The sequence below is a fragment of the Heterodontus francisci genome, chromosome 17 (genome assembly GCF_036365525.1).
Source record: "Heterodontus francisci isolate sHetFra1 chromosome 17, sHetFra1.hap1, whole genome shotgun sequence".
Taxonomy (NCBI): Eukaryota; Metazoa; Chordata; class Chondrichthyes; order Heterodontiformes; family Heterodontidae; genus Heterodontus; species Heterodontus francisci.
Window position 1 is genome coordinate 78,545,634 of NC_090387.1, and position 22,436 is coordinate 78,568,069.

General features: G+C 45.4%; 1 protein-coding gene across 8 annotated transcripts in view; it reads right to left on the reverse strand.

Annotated features, from left to right (window-relative positions):
• The window catches only part of elmo3 (engulfment and cell motility 3), a 201,421-nt gene that overhangs the window by 30,074 nt on the left and 148,911 nt on the right, over nt 1-22,436 (reverse strand). For all 8 annotated transcript variants that reach the window (XM_068049746.1, XM_068049748.1, XM_068049743.1 and 5 more), the window contains 2 exons: nt 5,502-5,665; nt 3,712-3,824 (listed from right to left, as the gene is read on the reverse strand). In XM_068049746.1, the coding sequence (XP_067905847.1) occupies nt 3,712-3,824; nt 5,502-5,665 (277 nt within the window). The remainder of the gene's footprint in view (nt 1-3,711; nt 3,825-5,501; nt 5,666-22,436) is intronic.

The window sequence follows — 22,436 nt, forward strand, 5'->3', positions numbered from 1 at the left end:
CTGCTAAGGTAAAAAGGCCTTTCCCATCCACTCTAACCAGTCCCTTTACAATTTTATACGTCTCAATGAAATCTCCACTCAGCCTTCTCTGTTCCAAGGAGAACAACCCCAGCCTATCTAATCTTTCCTGATAGTTGCAATTTTCCAGTCCTGGCAACATCCTCGTAAATCTCCTCTGTACCCTCTCTAGTGCAATTACATCCTTTCTGTAATGAGGTGAACAGAACCGCACACAGTACTCAAGTTGTGGCCTAACTAATGTTTTATATAGTCCCAGCGTAGCCTCTTACATTCTGTACCTTGGCTAATACAGGAAAGTATTCCATTTACCTTCTTAACCATGTTATCGACCTGTCCTGCTGCCTTCGGGGATCTGTGGACATACACTCCAAGGTCCCTCACTTCCTTCACACCTCTCAGTATCCTATTTATTGTGTATTCCTTTTCCGTGTTTGACCTCCTCAAATGCATCAACTCACACTTCTCTGGGTTAAATTCCATTTGCCACTTTTCTGCCCACATAACCAGTCCATTGACATCTTCCTGCAGTCTACAGATATCCTCCTCGCCATCAACCATGCTGCCAATTTTTGCGTTATCTGCAAACATCTTGAACATTCTCCCTACATTTCCGTCCAAATCATTAATATATACCACAAAAAGCAGGAGACCCAGTACTGAGCCCTGCGGAACCCTACTGGAAACAGCCTTGCAGTCGCAAAACCACCCGTCAACAATTATCCTTTGTTTAGTGCCACTGAGCCAATTTTGGATCATTTGCTACATTCCCATGGGCTTTTATTTTTTTAACCAGTGTGCCATGTGGGACCTTGTCAAAAGCCTTGCTAAAATCGATTTACACCACATCAAATGCACTACCCTCATCAATCTTCTTTGTTGTTTTCTCAAAAAACGTCAATCAAGTTAATCAGACACGACTTCCCCTTAACAAATCCATGCTGACTATCCTTGATTAATCTGTGCCTTTCTAAGTGAAAGTTTATCCTGTCTCTCAGAATTGATTCCAATAATTTGCCCAGTACTGAGTTAGACTGACTGGCTTGTAATTATTCGGACTATCCCTCGCTCCTATTTTAAACAAAGGTACAACATTCGCAGACCTCCAATCCTCCGGCACCACACCTGTATCCAGTGAGGACTGGAAAATTATAGTCAAATCTTCCGCTATTTCCTCCCTGGCTTCTTTTAACATCTGGGGGACATTTCATCTGGCCCTGGTGATTGATCCACTTTCAAAAATGTTAATCCCTTTAATACTTCTCTCCCTATGTTTATCACATCCAAGATTTCACAGTCCTTCTCCTTCACTACAATGTCCCCATTGTCCCCCTCTTTTGTGAAGACAGACACAAAATATTCATTAAGAACCATACCCACATCTTCCACCTCCATACGTAGGTTACCTTTTGGTCTTTTATGGGTCCTACTCTTTTCTTAGTTACTCTCTTACTCTCAATGTATTGATAAAACATCTTTGGTTTCTCCTTGATTTTGCTCGTCAATAATCATTCATGCCCTCTCTTTTCTTTCCTAATTTCCTTTTTGATTTCACCCCTCCACTTTCTATACTCCTCTTGGCTTTCTGTAGTACTGAGTTCTCGGTGTCTGACATAAGCTTTCCTTTTCTTGCTCTGTAAGCTCCTTGACATCTGGGGGCTCTAAATTTGGCTGTCCCACTCTTTCGCTTTCTGAGATCATATTTACTCTGAACTTCTTGAATCTCCCCTTTGAATGCCTCCCACTGCTCTGACACTGATTAACCTTCAAGTAGCTGTTTCCAGTCCATTTTTGCTAAATCATTCCTCAGTTTAGTAAAATTGGCCTTGCCCCAATTGAAAACTCTAACTCCTGTTCCATCTCTGCCCTTTTCCATAATTATGTTAAAACTGACTGAATTATAATCACTAGCACCAAAATGCTCTCCCACTGCCACTCCTTCTACCTGCCCAGTTTCATTACCTAAAACTAAGTCCACAACCGTGCCCTCACTGGGCAAATAATCTCTCCTGAATGCATTTTAAGAATTCTGTTCCCTCCATTCCTTTCACACTAAAACCATCCTAGTTAATATTGGGGTAGTTAAAATCCTCTACTATTATTGCTCTTTTGTTTTTGCAGTTCTCAGAGATTTGCCTACATATCTGCTCTTCTATCTCCCTCTGACTGTTTGGGGGTCAATAGTACACTCCCAACAGCATGATTACCCCATTTTTGTTCCTTATCTCAATCTATAAGGCCTCAATTGATAATTCTTTAACATATCCCTCCTCACAGCTCTAATTGTTTTTCTAATCAAAACTGCCACCCCCTCCCTCTTTATCCCCTCTCTATCTCTGTAACCAGGAACATTGAGCTGCCATTCCTGTCCCTCTTTAAGCCATGTTTCTGTAATAGCTATGATATCATACTGCAACATTTCTATCTGTGCCCTCAGCTTGTCTGCTTTATTTGCTATACTCCTTGCATTGAAGTATATATACTTGAGCACTGCCAAACTCTTTTTAAAATATGTTCTATCCTTTGTTTCCTCTGCCTTCCAGACTCACACACTAATTTTCTGCCTTCCATTTCCATTTCTGATTTTGCTCCATCTGAGTCTACCCTCAGGTCTCCATTCCCCTGCCAAACTAGTTTAAAAACTCTGCCCAATGGCACTAGCAAACCTCCCAGCAAGAATATTGGTCCCAGCCTGATTGAGGTGCAAACGGTCCAGCTTGTACAGATCTTGCCTCCCCCAGAACTGGTCCCAATGCCCCAGGAATCTAAAGGCCTCCCTCCTGCACCATCTCTCCAGCCACGCATTCATCAACTCTAACCTCCTATTTCTATGCTCACTAGTGCGTGACACTGGGCGTAATCTGGAGATTATTGCCTCTGAGGTCCTGCTTTTTAACTTCTTATCTAGCTCCCTAAAATCTGCTATCAGGACCTCCTCCCTCTTCCTACCTATATCGTTGGTACCAAGGTGAACCACAACCTTTGGCTGTTCACCCTCCCACTTAAGAATGTCCTGCAGCCATTCTGTGACATCCGTGACCGGGAGGCAAGTACCAGGGAGGCAACATACCATCCTGGACTCACATCTATGGCCGCAGAAACACCTGTCTATTCCCCAAACTATCGAATCCCCTACCATTATTTTTCTTCTACTGTTCTTCCTTCCTGCCCATGCAGCTGAGCCACCCATGCTGCCCCGAACTTGGCTCTTGCTACACACACCTGAGAAACTATTGTCCGCACCAGCATCTAAAATGGAAAACTGGTTTGTGAGTGAGACTCGGAATATCTCAAAATAAGTTGTTGTTGGTCCCCTCTCCAACACATTAACTGTGTGTACTGCCTCTTTACAGCACAGCGTGACTTTATTCTAAGTTTGTCCAACTCCTCCCTCACAAATTTCCCCCTTCCTGACCAGAAGTCACTGCCTCTTACTGGTATAATTCCATGCCACCTCACCCTAGAATCTATTCTTCATTTGTGATTGTAGGCAGTACCTTCCTGTGGGCTATTCCAACATAAGGTGCATGACAACAGGACTCAATGGGCAACCATCAATAGTGGGAACCTTAGACAATTGCTCTCTCCCTAACCCAGAGACGCTAAGGACCCAACTGTTTCCAGTACATGCGGAACTGTACCCCAGTCACTGCATTCCCATGAAAGAATTTTAAAAAGTTCTGGAGGATCTACCTTGGCGTCGCCGGCTGCTGATTTTGCGGAAGAGCGTCCCGTCACACAGGCGATTGAGACGTTGCTGTTTGATCAGTTCCATCAGCTCCGGCTTCAGTCTCTCCCTCAACTCCCTGGGTGACAGAAGAGACGTGTGTTAATAGTCCCTACCACACAAACACACATGTAAGAACTAAAATAAAAGCAAAATGCTGCGGATGCTGGAAATCTGAAATAAAAACAAGAAATGCTGGAAATACTCAGCAGGTCTGGCAGCATCTGTGGAGAGGGAAGCAGAGTTAACGTTTCAAGTCAGTGACCCTTCATCAGAACATGTAAGAACACACACAAACACACGTGCACACACAGACATGTACACATGAACACAAGCATGCATGTACACACAGTCAGAAATTACCTCCAAAACCCATGAAACAAAATTAACTTTCACACTGTTTATAAATGCTGCTTCAATGTTTTTCTTTGTTGAATTGAAATTTAAATTTGGATTGGGATAGGGACACAGCGGTCCTCCATGTTAAGTGCAGTAATTGGTGGGGGTTACAACACGTCTCACAGGCTGGGGTTCCAGATTTCATAGTTTGCTTTCACCTGTGTGAATAGGTGCAGGATTCCAAGCAGCTGGATTGCTGGAATCCTTGTGAAAGGACTAACAAAGCCATTTTGCTTACCCTGCCCTAAGTGTATATCCTATCATCAGTGGTAACCTGTGACCTGGAGCCTGCCCTGCTGGCTGTGGGTACGAGGAAATAACTTTTCAACTCCTGCTCCATTGCACATTGATGTCTTGTCCCCAAATGCCTTCCCACTCACTCCCATTTTGAACAATTCAAATAGACCAAACCCCTTCCCATTCATCCACTGTAAGGAATTCCATTAAACCAAACCCCTTTCCATTCACTCCCACTATAAGGAATTCCAATGGACCACATTGATTCCCATTTACACCTACTGTTTGGAATTCGGACGGGTTCAGCCTGCTGTTCTAATAATCCTAGGCATTGAGGCCATTCTTGAAGTGTGAGTTAAACTCGATTTTGTTCTTACCCTACACCTATATATAAACATTTTCTACCAGGGATCACTAGGGGTAAAGGGAAGTTGGAACCCTGAATTTTTTCCTCTCTATGGCTAAGGGTCCCTAAATCAGCACAGAATAATGTAAAAAAAAAATCAAATGTTAATTGAGGGACTCTGCAGAGTAGCAAAAGCTTTGTCTATCTCACTATACAGCTGTCGAATGAAATGGCTGACTGATGTTCTGGATTCTTCTGTAGTCGCTACTTGTCATGGCTCATGAGGAATATTGACTTAAAATCACGAGGGTGACAGGTCAGGAACGTTCTTGCCACAAGACCATAAGGGAATATGGGCACTGGGACATGGATGATGTGATCTGTGTAAAGAGAGAAAAAAATGGGTATTAAGGGATATTGGCAAAGATGGTCAAGGTCAGCCATGATCAGATAAAATAGAACAGGCTCAAGGGGCTGAATGGCCTCCTCCTCTTCCTAATGTGACTGAAAAAAATTGTGTTCGACATTCAGTCTTGAGGATGCCAGTTTGAAAGACCCTTTGTGTGAAGCTGCACCCGCACAGATACCAACCAGTGCCCAAACCCAACCGTGACTGGATTATAAGGCCAGAAAATGCCAACGAAGTTTAGAGAAGTGTTTTCTTTATCCTTGTGCATTTGGGATGGAGGAAGACCAATCCGAACCCCAAGCGGTTCAAATCTGGTTACTAAACGCCACTTCACATTACATCCAACAGATATGCTAAGGTCTTACAGGACTGGTGGCGCCAGGGTCTCCTCTTGGTGCATCCTCTCTGTCTGCCGGAGTTTAAGAATCTCACTGTAGTTCAGAGCATTCACCTTGTTGCGGAAGAGCTCCAGGGAGGTGGGTTTGGAGGCCAATGTCCGCGTGATCTGCTCCCGTACCACCTGCATAACCTGGAATAGAAAGCACAGTCACTATTAGTTGGGTCTTTCAACAGGTAGATATTTTCCCCTCTTCCAGCACCAAGTGTTCATACTCCTCTGGCTATTCACCCAATTAGCCAGACTTGCATCAATCCACCAGACCCACTCAAGTTACCCTGCTCTATGCTGTCGTCAGGGAGTGCTGCACTGTTAGGGGTGCCACCTCTTGCATCAAATCTTATACCAGTCCCCCAACTGCCTGATCAGTTGATGTCAAGGATGGCAAGATACTATTTGATGAAGAGTATGGGGTACTCCCTGTGTCCTTAACCAGAACCAGCAAAAACAGATCTTGAAAGAAAAAAAGATTGTGGGCACATCGCTGGCAAGACTAGCATTTATTGCCCATCTCTGGTTACCCAAACAAGGTGGTGGGCCACCTACATGAACCACTATAGCAGTTTGATACAGCTAAATGACTCTCTAGTGACATCGTGGGCAGTTAAGTCACAAACACATGGTTCTGAGACTAGAGTCTCATATAGGGAAGACCATGCAAGGATGGCAGATTTTCTTCCCTAAAGAACATTAGTCAATCATTTGAGCTTTGATAACAATCTGACAGCTTCAACGTCACTTTTACTGATCTCAGCAATTTATTGCAGATTTTATTAAAGGCTGTGTTTGCTGACAATGCGGAGTACTGGCACACGCGCAAATGCAGCCTCATCCACTGAAACGTCACTGTCGGCGACGTCTCTGTCAGCTGCCAGTAATAAAGATGGCGCTGCCCAATTTGTCACAAAAAGCAAACACAGTCTTAAACCCAAATCCCCACAGTGGCTGCGTTTGCTGCCTCCATCCCATCCCTAACAGGACCCCGCTTATTCCTGCCACTGAGCTTCTCTTTGCCGCTCCCTTCTGCACTCGTCTGCTTGCCGCTTCTCCCCGCTCGGCCACTCGCTCCCCGCCTTGCCGCTGCCTTCCCTCAGCCACTCACTGCCACCCTCGCCGCTTCTCCCCCCTCGGCCACTCGCTCCCCACCTTGCTGCTTCAGTGGCTTGTTCCCCGCCCCTTCTTCAGGCGGCATAGTGGGGAATGATCAGCTGAAGGAGGAAGCAATGAGGCTGGGAGCAAGAAGTCGGGGGAGGGAGGAAGCGGTGAGGCGTGGAGTGAGTGGCTGAGGGGGGAAGCGGCAAGGCGGGATGGAGCGGGAAATTGAAAGCGGTGATTGAAGCGGGAGGGCAAGAGGGAGTGGGGTATTATTTGGGGGGGATGGAGCCAGTGATCGCGGCTATTAAACGGCGATGATGTCATTGTGTGGTGACGCCAGCACGCGCATGCATACTGGCAAGCTGGCAAATGTTCGCACACATTGATGACGTCTGCAATTGCTCTGCGCATTTCTATGTAGATGGGGCTTAATTGGTTTTCAGTCTTAGTAGACACAGATATGGATTTGAGTGCAAGAGATGCTGAGGGTTATGTGTCTTGTCCTCCATTTTATTGATAGCACATGTACCAGTCTCTTTAAAATTGTTCCAATTTTTTTTTTTTTTTTACAACTCTTCAGTTTGGTTCTGCATTTTCATTGCTGCACTCCTCATGAGTGTGACACACCTGATTCCCACTGATGTCAGTTTTGCTAGGGCGCCTTGATGCCACACTCGGTCAAATGCTGCCTTGATATCAAGGGCAGTCACTCTCATCTTACCTCTGGAATTCAGCTCTTTTGTCCATGTTTGGACAAAGGCTGCATTGAGGTCTACAGCAGAGTGGCCCTGGTGGAACCCAAACTGAACATTGGTAAGCAGGTTATCGCTGAGTAAGTGCTGCTTGATAGTACTGTCAGTGACTCCTTCCATCATTTTGGTGATGATTGAGAGTAGACTAATGGGGCAGTAATTGGCCGGATTGAATTTTGTCCTGCTTTTTGTGGACAGGACAGACTGAGCAATTTTCCACATTGTCGGGTAGATGCCAGTGTTGTTGCTGTACTGGAGCAGCTTGGCTAGGGGCACAGCTAGTTCTACAGCACAAGCCTTCAGTACTGCAGTCACAATGTTGTGAGGACCCATAACCTTTGCTGTATCCAGTGCCTTCAGCTGTTTCTTGGAATTATGTGGAGTGAATTGAATTGGCTGCAGACTGGCATCTGTGATGCTGGGGACCTCAGGAAGAGGCCAAGATGGATCATCCACTCGACACTTCTGGCTAAAGATTATTGAGATGTGCTGGGCTCCCCCATCATTAAAGATGGGGATGTGTATGGAGCCTCTTGTTTATTTGCCCACCACCATTCATGACTGGATGTGGCAGGCCTGCAGAGCTTTGATCTGATCCATTGGTTATGGGATCGCTCAGCTCAGTCTATCGCATGCTTCTTATGCTGTTCAGCATGCATGTAGTCCTGTGTTGTAGCTCGACCAGGTTTGCACCTCATTTTTAGGTATGCCTGGTGCCACTCCTGCCATGTCCTCTCGCACTCTTCATTGAACCAGGATTGGTCTCCTGGCTTGATGGTAATGGTAGAGTGGGGGATATGCCTGGTCATGAGGTTACAGATTGTGGTTGAATACAATTCTGCTGCTGCTGATGGCCCACAGCACCTCATGGATGCCCAGTTTTGTGCTGCTTGATCTGTTCTGAATCTATCCCATTTAGCACGGTGGCAGTGCCACACATGATGGAGGGTATCCTCAGAGTGAATACAGGACTTTGTCTCCACAAGACTGCGAAGTGGTTACTCCTAACAATACTATCATGGACAGATGCATCTGCTACGGGTAGAATGATGAGGATGAGGGCAAGTAGGTTTTTCCCTTCTTGTTCACTCACTCACCACCTGCTGCAGGCCCAGTCAGGCAGATATGGTCTTCAGGACTCAGCCAGCTTGGTCAGTCGTGTTGCTACCGAGCCACTCTTGGTGATAGACATTGAGTTATTGGCACAGAGTAAATTATGTGCCATTGCTACTTTCAGAGCTTCTTCCAAGCATTGTTTGAACGTAAAGATAGGAGCAGGAGCAGGCAATTCAGCCCCACGATCATGGCTGATCTCATCTCGGCCTCAATTCCACTTTCCTGCTCGTTCTCCATAACCCTTCAACCCTTTACTAATTAAAAATCTGAGAGAAGTAATTTCTCCTCATCTCTATTTTAAATCTGCTACCCCTTATCCTAAAACTATGACCTCTCGTTCTAGATTGCCCCACAAGAGGAAACATCCTCTCTGCGTCTACTTTGTCAATCCCCTTAATCATCTTGTATACCTCAATTAGATCTCCTCTCATTCTTCTAAACTCCAGAGAATAAAGGCCTAATCTGCCCAATCTCTCTTCATAAGACAAACCGCTCATCCCTGGAATCAATCTAGTGAACCTCCTCTGAACTGCCTCCAATGCAACTACATCCTTTCTCAAGTAAGGGGACCAAAACTGTATGCAATACTCCAGGTGCGGTCTCACTAATGCCTTGTACAGTTGCAGCAACACTTCCCTACTTTTATACTCTATTCCTTTACCAATAAATGCCAAAATTCCATTTGCCTTCCTCATTACCTGCTGTACCTGCATACTAGTTTTCTGCGATTCATGCACAAGGACACCCAGATCCCTCTGCACTGAAGCACTCTGAAGTTTGTCTCCATTTAGATAGTAATTTGCCTTTCTATTCTTCCAACCAAAATGGATAACCTCACACTTAACCACGTTAAAATCCATCTGCCAAATTTTGGCCCATTTATCTCATCTATCCATATTCATTTGTAGATTTCTTATTTCTTTAATGCAACTTACTGTCCCACCTATTTTAGTGTCATCTGCAAATTTGGCTATAGTGCCTTCTATCCCTGCATCCAAGTCATTAATATAGATTGTAAATAGTTGGGGCCCGAGGACTGAACCTTGTGGCACCCCACTAGTTACTTCTTGCCAACCAGAAAAAGACCCATCTATCCCGACTCTCTGTTTCCTGTTGGTTAGCCAATCCTCTATCCAAGCTAATAAATTTCCCCTAACCCTATGTGAACTTACTTTGTGTATTAACCTTTTGTGCGGCACCTTATCAAACGCCTTCTGAAAGTCCAGATATACTACATCTACAGGATCCCCATTATCCACTTTGCTTGTCACAGCTTCAAAGAACTCTAGAAAATTAGTCAAACACAATTTACCCTTCATAAAACCATGCTGACTCTGATGGATTGTGTTTTAACTTTTTAAATGTCCTGTTATTACTTCCTTAATAATGGATTCTAACAATTTCCCCATGACAGATGTTAAACTAACTGGTCTATAGATTCCTTCTTTCTGCCTCCCTCCCTTTTTGAATAAGGGTGTAACATTAGCTTTTTTCCAATCAACTGGAACCTTTCCCGTATCCAGAGAATTTTGGAATATTATAACCAATGGATCCACTATCTCCACAGCCACTTCCTTTAAGACCCTAGGATGTAGGCCATTAGGCCCTGGGGACTTGTCTGCCTTCAATCCCAATAGTTCACTCAGTACTTTTTCCCTAGTGATGATGATTGTTCTAAGTTTCTTCCTTTCTATAATCTCTGCATTACCTGTTACTATTGGGATGGTACTAGTGTCCTCCACCGTGAAAACTGAGGCAAAATACTGATTTAGTGTCTCCGCCATTTCTGTGTTCCCCTCTATTAACTCCCCACTCATCCTCCAAAGGACCAACATTCACTTTAGCTACTCTCTTCCCTTTTATATACACTTATAGAAGCTTTTGCTATCTGTTTTTATATTTTGCGCTAGTTTTCTTTCACCTTTGCTCTTTTTATTACTTTTTTAGTAACCCTTTGTTGCTCTTTAAAAATTTCCCAATCTTCCAGCCTGCCACTGGCCTTTGCAATATGGTATGCCTTAGTTTTTGTCTTTATGTTATCCTTAACTTCCTTGTTTAGCCATGGATGTTTTATCCCTCCTCTTAGAACCTTTCTTCCTCTCTGGAATATATTTTAGTTTATATCTCCTTAAACATCTGCCACTGCTCATTAACTGTCACACCTTTTAGTCTTCCTGCCTAGTTCACTAGGGCCAAATCTGTCCTCATGCCTATGTAATTACCTTTGTTTAACTCCAGAACGCTCATGTGGGACTCCAGTTTCTCGCTCTCAAACTGAATTTGAAATTCTAGCATGCTATGATCACTTTTCCCTAGGAGGATCCTTAATTATGAGATCATTAATTAATCCCACCTCATTACACAATACCAAATCTAGAATAGCCTGCTCCCTGGTTAGTTCCACAACATATTGCTCCAAAAAACAATCTCTAATACATTCAATGAACTCTCCCTCGAGGCTACCCTTGACAATTTGATTAATCCAGTTTATATGCATATTAAAATCACCCATGATTATTGCCATACCTTTCTTAAAAGCCCCCAGTTTTTCCTGGTTTATACTGTGCCCCACTGCGGAACTACTGTCTGGGGACCTATAGATTACTCCCACCAGTGACTTCTTTTCCTTGCTATTTCTTATTTCTACCCAGACTGATTCTATGCCTTGATCTCCAGTGCCGATATCATTTATCACTACAGCACTGATCCCTTCCTTTACTAACAAAGCTACACCACCTCCTTTTCCTTCCTGCCTATCCTTCCGAAATACTGAGTACTCTTGGGTATTCAATTCCCAAACCTGGTTTCCCTACAACCACTCTCAGTAATCGCCACTAAATCATACCTATTCGTCTCTATTTGCGCTGTTAACTCATTTATTTTATTCCGAATGCTTCATGCATTCAGATACAAAGCCTTTAAGTTTGTTCTATTATTAAATTTCCCTACTCTTGTATGATTCCTTGGTGCAATATGATGTTCACACGTTCTGTCCCATCCTTTTATTTTCTGGTAACAATCAGCCTCACCACTAACCTGCACTCCTACCTTCTCCTTTAACTTCCTATTTTTCCATGCAACTGAACGCTCCCTCCCACTATTTAGTTTAAAGCTCTATCTAGTTATACGATTCGCCAGGACTCTGGTCCCAGCATGATTCAGGTGGAGCCTGTCCCATCGGAACAGCTCCCTCCTTCCCCAGTACTGGTGCCAATGTCTCATGAATTCCAACCCATTTCTCCCATACCAATCTTTGAGCCACGCATTTACCTCTTTAATCTTATTGACCCTGTGCCAATTTGCTTGTGGCTCAGTTGAACATCCATGTTGAACATGGATGAGTACTGATTCATCAGCTGAGGGAGGGCAGTATGTGCTGATCAGCTGGACGTTTCCTTGCCCACAGTCAATGTTGAGGGCCCCTAGGGCTACTCCCTCCAGACTGTGTACCACTGTGCTGCCAGCTCTGGTGGATTTTGTTTCTACACTGCTGGGAGGATTCTGGGACATTGGGTGTAAGGTGTGATTCGCTGAGCACGACTACATCATGCTGTTGCTTGACTAGGCTGCGGGACAACTCTCCCAATTTTAGCAAAAGTCCCCCAGTGTTAGTGAGGAGGACTTAGCAGGGTTGACTGGGCAGAGTGAGCCTTCATCATTTTCCTTCCCCGAAGGGCATTAGTGAACCAGTTTTTACAACAGGCACTAAGTTTTTATTCCACATTCATTAAATTATATTTAAATTCCACCAGATGCCACGGTGGGATTTGAACTCAAGCCTCTGGATCATTAGCCTGGGCCTGTGGTTTACTAGTTCAGTAAAATTACCACTCTACCAGACTTATCTTATATGCCGTGTGTAAGACCTTGTGTGAATTCGTTGCCCTGTGTGCCTACATAACAACAGAGCAGTGCATTACCAGGCATCCAGACCAACCTTCAAAGCAGGTTACACCTGCTCACTCTTCCAACTTCTGTCCGTGGGATCTTGCTGTTCACAAATTGGTTACCGTCTTTACCTGTCACATGGAATTTTACAGTACAGGAATAGGCCAATTGCCCCAACAGGTTTATTCTCCACACAACCACATCCTACCTTACTTCATCTAACTCTTTCAACACATCCTTCTAGTCCTTTCTCCCTCACGTACATATCCAGTATCCCTTGATATGCATCTATACTATTTACCTTAACTACTCCCTGTGGTAGCGACTTCCACATTCACACCACTCCCTGGATGACAAAGTTTCTCCTGAATTCCTTACTGGATTTATTACTGACGATCATATTTATTGCTCCGGGTTTTGGACATCCATGAGTGGAAACATCTTCTCAATATCTGCCCTGTCAAACGCCTTCATAATTTTAAAGACTTTTATCAGGTCCCCTCCCTATTTTCTACAGAAAAGTGTGCCAAGCCTTTCCTTCCATATGAAGTGCTTTGAGAAAATTCTGCCATATATAAGGCAATATATCGATCTGTCTTTACAAAGGATATGATCTCGAGGTTGGGATGGCAACAAGCATTTGTGATGTTGTCTGACCTTTGAATAGATTGCCTCTCAGTAATCACCCCTCACTCCCTCTAGTCCATCATTTACTGCGGGATGCTAGTATATTTCTGTTGAACCAGCTGCCAATGTTCCTCCCCTCAACACAAATTCTTGCCACAGTGCTAATGCTTACACAAACATCCAATTAACATTAATGTTGAGTAGACTGCTTTCTAAATCAGTATTATTTTGGTAAGCAGTTATTACAGCTCTCTCTCACAAAGCCCCAAAGCAAAACCTCAATCACTAAACCTTCACATTTACAAGCAACTGTGTTGTTTATTAGTTTGTGTTCCCTGCCCTCCCCCACCTTCTCCAATGAGGCCAGTAAGGACTCATTGAAAACAAGGCCCCAGGCTGTGCTTGTGTATCTTTGTAAACACAGACAATTACAGCTGCGGTATGTCGATGGGTTTGACAGAAATAGAGCAGGGTTGTATAAAACTATTTTCAACCGATTTACCACAGAAACCCTAAGTGTTACAGAAGGAGATGCCTCTCAGTTAATTATTCTTTCAAACTGACCACTGGTGTGGCAATGACATCATGGCGCTTCTCCCGAGTGACGAGAGAGATGGGAACAGAATTTGAAGGCTGTGGATGTTGGAGCTTTCAGCACTGAGATCGATAGATTTCTAATGGGCAAGTATACTCAGGAATACGGAGCTAAGGTGGGTAAATGAATGATCTGACTGAATGGTGAAAGAGGGTCTAGGGGCTGAATGGCTTACTCCTGTTCCTATGTTCCTAACTGCTGTGTGTATTTCTTGCCTCGTCATGGAAGTTTTCCCGCATGTTTTCTCAAAAGCCACAATAGCCAACAGTTTGAAAAGTGGGGGACAAGCAGCTGAAAGACCACAGCAAAAGGCCTATGTGGCTATTCAGCAACATAGCCTTTTCTTTCAAAAACACAGTCAAAATGCAATGAATTATCACTTCAAGAACAGCCGTAAACCATTTTACACCAACTTCACACTGGTTTCCATCACCACAGCTACAATAGCTAAGTGAAACAGAACCTCATTAGCTCATCTGTGGCTCAGTGGGTAGCACTCTTGCCTGTGAGTCAAAAGGTTCCAGGTTCAAGTCCCACTCCAGGATCTGAGCAAAAAATCAAGCCTGACACTGTTGAAGGTGCCACCTTTTGGATGATATGTTAAATTGAGGCCCCGTCTGCCTGCTCTGGTGGATGTAAAAGATCCCAGGTAAAGTAGTAGACATGGATTTCAGTAAGGCTTTTGATAAGGTCCCGCATGGGAGATTGGTTCAGAAGGTAAGTTCCCATGGGATCCAGGGCAATTTGGCAAACTGGATCCAAAATTGGCTTAGTGGCAGGAGGCAGAGGGTGATGGTCTAGAGCTGTTTTTGCGATTGGAAGCCTGTGACCAGTGGTGTACCACAGGGATCAGTGCTGGGACCCTTGCTGTACATTGATGATTTAGACGTGAATATAGGAGGTACGATCAGTAAGTTCGCAGATGACACGAAAATTGGTGATGTTGTAAATAGTGAGGAGGAAATCCTTAGATTACAGGGAGATATAGATGGGCTGGTAAGATGGGCGGAGCAATGGCAAATGGAATTTAATCCTGAAATGTGTGAGGTAATGCATTTTGGGAGGACTAACAAGGCAAGGGAATATACAATGGATGGTAGGACCCTAGGAAGTACAGAAGGTCAGAGGCACCTTGGTGTACTTGTCCATAGATCACTGAAGGCAGCAGCACAGGTAGATAAGGTGGTTAGGAAGGCATATGGGATACTTGCCTTTATTAGCCAAGGCATAGAATATAAGAGCAGGGAGGTTATGATGGAACTGTATAAAACACTAGTTAGGCCACACATGGAGTACTGTGTACAGTCCTGAGCACCACACTATAAAAAGGATGTGATTGCACTGAAGAGAGTGCAGAGGAGATTCCTCAGGGTGTTGCCTGGACTGGAGCATTTCAGCTATGAAGAGACACGGAAACGCTAGGGTTGTTTTCCTTAGAACAGAGAAGGCTGAGGGGGGACATGATTGAGGTGCACAAGATTATAAGGGGCATTGATAGTTTAGATAGGAAGAAACTTTTTCCCTTAGCGGAGGTGTCAAGAACCAGGGGGCATAGATTTAGGGCAAGGGGTAGGAGGTTTAGGGAGGATTTGAGGCAATATTTTTTCACCCAGCAGGTGGTTGGAATCTGGAACGCACTACCTGAAGAGGTGGTGGAGGCAGGAACCCTCACAACATTTAAGAAGTATTTAGATGGGCACTTGAAACGCCACAGCACACAAGACTACGGGCCAAGTGCTGGAATATGGGATTAGAATAATTGGGTGCTGGATGGCCAGCGCAGAGACGATGGGCCAAAGGGCCTGTTTCTGTGCTGTATAACTCTATGACTATGACTATTTTGAAGAAGAGTAGGGGAGTTCTCCCTGGTGTCCTGGCCAATATTTATTTATCAAACAACATCACAAAAACAGATTATCTGGTCATTATCACATTGCTGTTTGTGCATGATTGCTGTGTGTAAAATTGGCTGCCATGTTTCCTGCAATACAACAGTACTTCATTGGCTGTAAGGTGCTTTCAGATCTCTGGTGGTCATGAAAAGGTGCCATATAAATGAAAGTCTTTCTGTCCTTGACCGAGGATAACCTGTGATCCTGTATACAGGTCCCACTATGTGGAGGCTGTCTAGGCCAACAGCAAAGAGACTGAGAGGGAACACCAACATCATCCTTCCCCCCGCCCCCGATCACCACCCCAAAAAGGTACTCAAAACCAACGAAACACATGGACCACCCTGTCCACTAGATTGAGATAATCATAAACATAACTGACATCACTCGACTGTGTCCTTGTCAGCATTTTATTGAGGAAGTCGATATCATACAGGACTTCTAGAGAAAATATTTTGAAGACTTCTTCTTCTTCTTTGGCCTCCTTGTCTCGAGAGACAATGGGTAAGCGCCTAGAGGTGGTCAGTGGTTTGTGGAGCAGCGTCTGGAGTGGCTATAAAGTCCAATTCTGGAGTGACAGACTCTTCCACAGGCACTGCAGATAAAAGTGGTTATCGGGGCTGTTACACAGTTGGCTCTCTCCTTATGCTTCTGTCTTTTTTCCTGCCAACTGCTGAGTCTCTTCGACTTGCCACTCTTTAGCCTTTATGGCTGCCCGCCAGCTCTGGCGATCACTGGCAACTAACTCCCACGACTTGTGATCAATGTCACAGGATATCATGTCGCATTTGCAGACTTCTTTAAAGCGGAGACATGGACGGCCGGTGGGTCTGATACCAGTGACAAGCTCGCTGTACAATGCGTCCTTGGAGATCCTGCCATCTTCCATGCGGCTGACTTGGCCAAGCCATCTCAAGTGCCGCTGGCTCAGTAGGGTGTTTATGCTGGGGATGTTGGCTGCCTCAAGGACTTGTGTGTTGGAGATACAGTCCTGCCACCTGATGCCAAGGATTCTCCGGAGGCAGTGAAGATGGAATGAATTGAGACGTCGCTCTTGGCTGACATATGTTGTCCAGGCCTCACTGCCGTAGAGCAAGGTACTGAGGACACAGGCTTGAAACACTCGGACTTTTGTGTTCTGTATCAGTGCGCCATTTTCCTCTTGGCCAGTCTGGACATAGCAGCGGACGCCTTTCTCATGCGCTTGTTGATTTCTGCATCGAGAAACAGGTTACTGGTGATAGTTGAGCCTTGGTAGGTGAACTCTTGAACCACTTCCAGAGCGTGGTCGCCGATATTGATGGATGGGGCATTTCTGATGTCCTGTACCATGATGTTCATTTTCTTGAGGCTGATGGTTAGGCCAAATATGTTGCAGGCAGCCGCAATCCTGTCGCTGAGTCTCTGCAGATACTCTTCTGTGTGGGATGTTAATGCAGCATCATCAGCAAAGTGGAGTTCCCTGATGAGGACCTTCCATACTTTGTACTTTGCTCTTAGATGGGCAAGGTTGAACAACCTGCCATCTAATCTTGTGTGGAGGAAAATTCCTTCTTCTGAAGACTTGAACGCATGTGAGAGCAACAGGGAGAAGATGATCCCAAACAGTGTAGGTGCGAGAACACAGCCCTGTTTCACGCCACTCAGGATAGGAAAGGGGTCTGATGAGGCGCCGCTATGCTGAATTGTGCCTTTCATATTGTCATGGAATGAGATGATGACACTTAGTAGCTTTGGTGGACATCCGATCTTTGCTAGTAGTCTGAAGAGACCACGTCTGCTGACGAGGTCAAAGGCTTTGGTGAGATCAATGAAAGCAACGTAGAGGGACATCTGTTGTTTGCGGCATTTCTCCTGTAGCTGGCAAAGGGAGAACAGCATGTCAATGGTGGATCTCTCTGCTCGAAAGCTGTCGTGTGTCTCAGGGTAGACACGCTCAGCCAGCTTCTGGAGTCTGTTTAAAACGACTCAAGTGAAGACTTTCCCACTATGCTGAGCAGGGAGATTCCACGGTAGTTGTTGCAGTCAACGCGGTCACCCTTGTTTTTATCAAGGGTGATGATACTGGCATCACGCATGTTCTGTGGTACTGCTCCCTCATCCCAGCACAGGCAAAGTAGTTCATGGAGTGCTGACAGCATAGCAGGCTTGGCACTCTTGATTATTTCAGGGGTAATGCCGTCCTTCCCAGGGGCCTTTCCACTGGCTGGAGAATCAATGGCATCACTGAGTTCCAATTTTGTTGGCTGTTCGTCCAGCTCATCCGTGACTGGCAGAGACTGGGCTGCATTGAGGGCGGTACCAGTGACAACATTTTCCAACAGTTCTAGGTAGTGCTCCACCCAGCGGTCCATTTGCTTGAGTTGATCAGTGTTCGTGTCCCCTTATTAAAACTTGAGGGGGGCGATCTTCCTGATGGTTGGCCCAAAAGCTGTCTTGATGCCGTCATACATTCCTCTGACGTTTCCGGTGTCGGAGGCCAGCTGAATACGACTGCACAGGTGTTGCCAGTAGTCATTTGCACAGCGCCTGGCTGTTCCAACGAAACACATGGACCACCCCATCCACTAGCCTGAGGTAACCATAAACATAACTGACATCACTCGACTGTGTCCTTGTCAGCATTTTATTGAGGAAGTCGATAACATACAGGACTTCTAGAGAAAATATTTTGAAGACTTATTGAAATAAAAAATAGCGTATACCCATGGCTTCACTCATAAGTACTTCACATCTACACAATGCAATCCTGTCCATTTTTACAAAAATAATGTTATTTCCCTACTTTCACCTGGAATTTTCATGGATTCAGGCATTCCCAGTACTGACATCTGTAAACCAGGCCAAGAGTCACAACAGCAACCAACCAGAATACACAGTGTATTTAAACACTGCACAACTTCAAGAACATCTGAGAGCATTTTTAGAAGAGGAGAGGTTGCATCAAGTGACAGAACCTAGCAGACAGCACAGTTGGAGAGAGGTAGCTAGGAGATGGCAGTATTGAGAGAGCATTCCAGAGCCTCGGGGCTTGATGGCTGAAAGTCTGGTTGTCGTTGGTGATACAGAAGGGCCAGGAAGAGTCAGGGATTTGGAGCTCGGACAGGGGGATGCAGCTCAGTGAGGACTTGTGTGGCTCCTGACCTTGATCAATCAAACTCATTTTGACGGTAATTAAATGGCTTGTTGCTTATCAAACTTTTATTAACGTTGTACCTGTGAGAAAGTTTCAATTAATGATTGTTTTTGTAAAAACCTTTAAAATGTAGTTGAAATGTGTCTGTCTGGTTTTTCATTATTATTGGCATTTGAGTGACAGCATTGCTTTTGTTAAGACATTGTGTTTTTGATGACATTTTCAAAAATGGCTGCTCGTTATTCAGGTTGCCAACCCGAGCTCGGGGAACTGAGTGGGTCGACACCTGTGCAAAGGGGCGGCACCCTCAAATAGGGAGGTGGGCAAGCTCAGAAAGGAATTCAAAATGAGCATGAGGGCCTCAAAGTCAATTTTCTCCTGTGAGCAGCCAGTAGATCCCAGCAGGGAGGGGGTTGGGGGTGAAGGGTAAGTGGGCTAATAGGTGTGTGGCAGCTGCAGATTACTGGATTGGCTGAGGGTTGAGGTTCGAGGTAAGGAGGCCAGTGAGGTGACTCTTGAGAAATTGTTGCCCTGCAGACGATGTGGTGCTGAAGGAGGGCCCACAAACAGGCAGCGTTCTAGGCATTGGAGGCGGCAGTGCTGGGACGGACTTCAATTTCCATGGAAAAAATAAGTTGATGAGTTGGGGTTGAGATGGTGCGGGGGTGGGGGTGAGCCGTAGAGTTTATAGGATCTGCTTTGGGAAAGGGGTTAAGTTGGAAAGGGGTGTGAAGGACAGGGAAAATGAGGAAAGTACCAGGATGTGGAAGGGGCCCCAGAAGATAAGGATCTCAGCACCTTAGAAACAAATGAAGTTTACATCAGAAGGCGCTATTCTACTCATCATAATGGTGCCAGAACAATCCAAAAGTAATCCCACTTCCCTGCTCTACCTTCCTTTAAAATGATGCACTGATCTCTGCTTCAATCACCCCTTGTGGTAACGTATTCCTTGCTTTAACAACTCTCTGCAAAGATGATGATGGAGAATGAGGTGCTCAAACAGGGAATGAGTGTCAGATCAGTATGGGGATAGTCCAAGGTGAAGGTCATACCATCCCCAAGGCAGCCTATCAACTGTTGAAACCCTTTTCTATGCCTTTGTTACTCCCAGACTTGACCAATACTTTCTTGGCTGGTCTTACACCTCTGTGAGCTTATGCAAAACTCTGCTACCTGTAACTTAACTCGCAAAAATTCCTGTTCATCCAACAGCTCGCTGACCTGCACTGGTCCCCAATTCAGCAATGCCTTGAATTTAAAATTCTCATCTTTGTTTTCAAATCCCTCCATGGCCTCTAAACTCCCCATCTCTGTAACCTTCTCCAGCCCCACTCCCCTCCGAGATCTCTGCACTCCTCCAATTCTTGATCTCTTGAGCATCCCTGATTTTAATCACTCCACCACTCGTGAATTGCTGCAGTGCATCTTTCCAGTGGTGGAGGGAGTGAATGTTTAAGGTGGTGGATGGATTGTAGATCAAGTGGTCTGCTTTGTCCTGGATGGTGTCGAGCTTCTTGAGTGTTGTTGGAGCTGCACCCATCCAGGCAGGTGGAGAGTATTCCATCACACTCCTGACTTGTGCCTTGTAGAAGGTGGATAGGCATTGGAGAGTCAGGAGGTCATAGTCATAGAGTCATAGAGAGATACAGCACTGAAACAGGCCCTTCGGCCCACCGAGTCTGTGCCGACCATCAACTACCCATTTATACTAATCCTACCACAACCCCACAATTCTCCTACCACTTACCTACACTAGGGGCAATTTACAATGGCCAATTTACCTATCAACCTGCAAGTCTTTGGCTGTGGGAGGAAACCGGAGCACCCGGCGGAAACCCACGCGGTCACAGGGAGAACTTGCAAACTCCGCACAGACAGTACCCAGAACTGAACCCGGGTCGCTGGAGCTGTGAGGCTGCGGTGCTAACCACTGCACCACTGTGCTGCCCCAGAGATACTCGCTGCAGAATTTCCAACCTCAGTCCTGCTCTTGTAGTCACAGTGCTTATATGCGGTGTGAATGTTACTTGCCACTTATCAGCCCAAGCCTGGATGTTGTCCAGGTCTTGCTGCATTTCTTCACGGCCTGCTTCAGTATCTGCGAAGTTGCGAATGGTACTGAACATTGTGCAATCATCAGCAAACATCCCCACTTCTGACCTTATGATGGAGGGAAGATCATTGATGAAGCAGCTGAAGATGGTTGGGCCTAGGACACTACCCTGAGGAACTCCTGCAGTGATGTCTGGGGCTGATTAACCTTCAACAACCACAACCATCTTCCATTGTGCTAGGTATGACTCCAACCAGCGGAGAGTTTCCCCCCTGTTTCCCATTGACTCCAGTTTTGCGAGGGCTCCTTGATGCCATACTCGGTCAAATGTTGCCTTGATATCAAGGACACTCACTCTCACCTCACTTCTGGAGTTCAGCTCTTTTGTCCACGTATGGACCAAGGCTGTACTGAGGTCAGGAGCTGAGTGACCCTGGCAGAACCCAAACTGAGTGTCTGAGCAGGTTATTGTTGAGCAAGTGCCGCTTGATAGCACTGTCGACAACAACTTCCATCACTTTGCTGATGATCGGAAGTAGACTGATGGGGCAGTAATTGGCCGGGTTGGATTTGTCCTGCTTTTTGTGGACAGGACATACCTGGACAATTTACCACATTGTCGGGTAGATGCCAATGTTGTAGCTGTACTGGAACAGCTTGGCTAGGGGTGCGGCCAGTTCTGGAGCACACGTCGGAATGTTGTCAGGGCCTTTGCAGTATCCAGTGTCTTCAGCTGTTTATTGATATCACGTGGAGTAAATCAAATTGGCTGAAGACTGGCATCTGTGATGCTGGGGACTTCAGGAGGCGGCTGAGATGGATCATCCACTTAGCACTTCTGGCTGAAGATGGTTGCAAATCCTTCAGCCTTGTCTTTTGCACTGATGTGCTGGGCTCCCCCATCATTGAGGATGGTGATATTTCTGGAGCCTCCTCTTCCAGTTAGTTGTTTAATTGTTCACTGCCATTCATAACTGGATGTGTCAGGACTGCAGAGCTTAGATCTGATCCATTGGTTGTGGGATCGCTTATCTCTGTCCAGCACTTGCTGCTTCTGCTGTTTGGCACACAAGTAGTCCTGTGTTGTAGCTTCATCAGGCTGACACCTCATTTTTAGGTATGCCTGGCACTGCTCCTGGCATACTGTCTTGCACTCTTCATTGAACCTTCAACTATATCACCATTCCTTCACTGTCACTGGGTCAAAATCCCAGATCTCCCTTCTTAATAGCACTGTGGGTGTACCTACACCATAAGTGCCAACTGTGGCTCAGTGGGTAGCAATCTTGCCTCTGAGTCACCAGGTTCTGGGTTTAAGCCCCACTTCAGGGCTTGAACACAGAAATCTAGGCTGACATTCCAGTGCAGTGCTGAGGGAGCGCTGCACTATCAGAGATGTCATCTTTCGGATGAGACGTTAAACCGAGGCCTTACCTGCTTGGTAGGGGATCTTTTACATCCACTTAATCACTATTTCGAAGAAGAGCGGGGTGTTACCCCTGGTTTCCTGGCCAATATTTATCCCTCAAACAACATCACAAAATCAGATTGTCACCTTGCTGTTTGTGGGATCCTGCTGTACGCAATTTGGCTGCCGCGTTTCCTACAACCTTTCAAATGCACATCAATAGCTGTAAAACGCTTTGGGACATCCAGTGGTTGTGAAAAACACTATATCAATGCAAGTCTTTCTTTATTATGGGCTGTAATAGTTCAAGGCGGCAGTTCACCACCACCTCCTCAAGG